The following is a 3051-nucleotide window of genomic DNA, read 5'->3' as shown; positions in this document are numbered from 1 at the left end:
ATTATATGAAGATTGATGGTTGAAGGTGGCGGTTGAAGGTTGAAGTTTTTAAATTTTGGTTTTGTTTTCATTGAATAATGTTTTTCATTTCATGAGAACTTGGTTTTCGTTTTATGATTTTATTTATTTGGTTTTCTTTCGATCAATAACTATGTTTATCTTTCACTTGATTTTGAATGATCACATTTGATGTTCCTTTCTTTTTTTTTTAACTGATTTTATTTACGTTTTGGTTACAAAATAGGTACAAATCAAGTATTTTAAAACCGAAGAACCAATTTTACTTATTTTTTTGTTACAAAATAGATATAGATTAGGTACATTTAAACTGAAGAATCGATTGGGACCCGAATCCGAACGTACATCGGATTGTACCGGTTCTTTGAAGATTTACTAACCCTGACCCGAACCCGATAGAACCTGAACCGAATTTTCATATAACCCGAATGAGGCTGGTTTTGATAAATCCAAAAAACCGAAACCCGATTGGGATCCCGAATACCCAGGCCTACTTAAAACATATACTCCGACAATTCGAAGACCAAAAAATTTATGATATCCAGCCTAATATATTTTACAATTAGCTGGTTTCTTGTCAGCCTAATTTTAGTTTCTAAGAAACATATTTCTCCATGCGTAAGCAAAAGAAAAAAAAAAGATTGTTAAACCCCATACTACACTGAAAAAAAGTATTTTATGTGGACAATATTTCTACATGTGTCACATTATAATTCGTTGGCGTGTACTGTGTGTTCTCTATCCGACTGGGCATGACAGATCATCCAAGCAAATCAAATACCCAACTCTCACACATTCTCAAACTTTAGGTTCCAAAAACTTCAGTGAGTTTTGTGAAAATTAAATTTAAGAGAGAACAAAAAAGAGTAGAGAGAGAAGTAAATGGGATTCGGCTTAGAGAGCATCAAACCACTCTCCGGCGGCTGGGGCGCGGCGGCGCGTTCCTGTGACGCTTGTAAATCAGCTTCCGCCGCCGTGTTCTGCCGAGTCGACTCAGCTTTCTTATGCATCACTTGCGACGCAAGCATCCACTCCTTCACGCGCCACGAGCGCGTGTACATCTGTGAAGTCTGCGAACAAGCTCCCGCCGCCGTCACCTGCAAAGCCGACGCCGCCTCACTCTGCGTCACCTGCGACTCCGACATCCACTCGGCTAATCCTCTCGCTAGCCGCCATGAACGAGTCCCCGTCGAGTCTTTCTTCGACGCAGCCGTCGCGAAAATCTCACCTTCCACGTTTGGAGTCCTCGGCGATTCCACCACCGTGGATTTAACCGCCGTGCCGGCGATGGGAAACGCCGATGAGCTCGGTTTGTGCCCGTGGTTGATCCCAAACGACTTCAACGAACCGGCAAAAATCGAAACCGGAGCTGAACTGAAGTCTTCTGAGTTCATGTTCTCTGACTTCGACCGACTCATTGACTTTGAGTACCCAAACACGTTCGGAGCAGACAGCCTCGTACCGGTTCAGACAAAAACAGAACCTCTTCCTGTAACTAACAACGATCACTGCTTCGACATAGACTTCTGCAGATCAAAGCTCTCGACTTTCACCTACCCAACTCAATCAATCAGCCACAGTGTAAGCCTCCTCTCCTCCGTGGATTTCTCGAAAGTCGAAAACTTTTCAACTGATTTCGATTTTGACATTCAGGTCTCGACTTCGTCTCTCGAATACGGCGTCGTTCCCGACGGGACCACTTCCGTTCCGTTTAACCGGAGAACGATCACCACTTCGACGGCGACTACCGGCGAGCAACCGAGCTCCATGGACAGGGAGGCTAGGGTTTTGAGGTACAGAGAGAAGCGAAAGAACAGGAAGTTCGAGAAGACGATACGTTACGCTTCGAGGAAAGCTTACGCCGAGTCACGGCCAAGGATCAAAGGTCGTTTCGCGAAACGAACGGAGACTGAGAACGACGACGTTTTCTTTAGTCAGGTTTACGCTTCAGCTGGACAATACGGTGTCGTACCAACGTTCTGATTTACCTGAAAGCTCCTCCTCTCTTCCACCCGTCGACTTACCGTAGACAACCAATTTATCCTTTCCTACAGCTTCGCCCGATTACTTTTTTTTTTTTACCGTCTCTCTCTCGCAGCTCGCTGCCACTGTAAGCTGTAACTTTTTTTCTATTTATGTGTGCTTATTTTAGAAAAGTGAAAATCATATAATTTGGTAATTACGATTTATATATTGGCTGATGTTGTCTTGTCTCTCTATTATATGTTGACGGAGGAGATTAGGTGGAGTGTTTTATAACAAAATTTATCAATTAAATATAGTTATAGACTTGTAGCGGAAATCAAACTCTTACTGTTGTTTTTATTTTTGTAAAAGTACAGTCTTGGTTCAATATTTTTACTTCGCCGTAAAACGGAAAATCCAATTCAATCCGCCGTTGAGAGAGATATTTGTTTTTTCCTCCGTTAAGTAATTAATTACCTCAATTATTGAAAAGTCGCGTTGTATATTCCAACATATCTGGAATTTTCGCAGAGTAATAGACGAAAAGGTTGACTTTTCAGAAAATTTGAGAAGTAGGAAGAATGCAGTTAATGGTTTTGTCCGAAACTTCATAAAACTTTGCCTTTTGGGTTTCTGTAGAGCCAATCTTTATCTCTCTGCAAGATCGTGATCATTGTCAGATAAAGTCAAAGTCATTTAGGACTATGATGTTTTGTCGTAAGTCATCGGTGATTTACTGATTAATGCTAGCATTAGACCATGATTATCGCTGCATGGTTTCATAGGTAGATTTTTAATTTTTTCTTTGTTTTTGCTGATTGAAAAAATAAAATTAAAAATCGAACCAATCACGGGCCGCCACGTGTCAGTGGAGCCTGTGAACAGTGCAAGAATTGCACCAAAGTCGATCCTTATTTAGCCTCTTATGTCACCGTTTTTAACCAAAAAAATGAGACCTCCAACTTAAAAACCATACTTATATCATGCGATAATCCTGCCCTTAGGTATTTGGTTCTGCAATCCTTTTTATATCATTCATCCAGCCATGCAGACTCATGATTTATAAAA

General features: G+C 41.1%; 1 protein-coding gene across 1 annotated transcript; it reads left to right on the top strand.

Moving 5' to 3' along the window:
• The first annotated feature begins 741 nt into the window (after positions 1-741).
• On the top strand, positions 742-2297 carry LOC106327869 (zinc finger protein CONSTANS-LIKE 5). The gene is made up of 2 exons (XM_013766163.1): positions 742-1599; positions 1672-2297. The coding sequence occupies exons 1-2, from the start codon at positions 901-903 to the stop codon at positions 1999-2001; spliced, it is 1029 nt and encodes a 342-aa protein (XP_013621617.1). The 5' UTR covers positions 742-900; the 3' UTR covers positions 2002-2297.
• The last annotated feature ends 754 nt before the right edge of the window (positions 2298-3051 follow it).

Source organism: Brassica oleracea, chromosome C2, assembly GCF_000695525.1.
Source record: "Brassica oleracea var. oleracea cultivar TO1000 chromosome C2, BOL, whole genome shotgun sequence".
NCBI classification, from domain to species: Eukaryota; Viridiplantae; Streptophyta; class Magnoliopsida; order Brassicales; family Brassicaceae; genus Brassica; species Brassica oleracea.
This window is presented reverse-complemented; position numbering and strand designations above follow the sequence as displayed.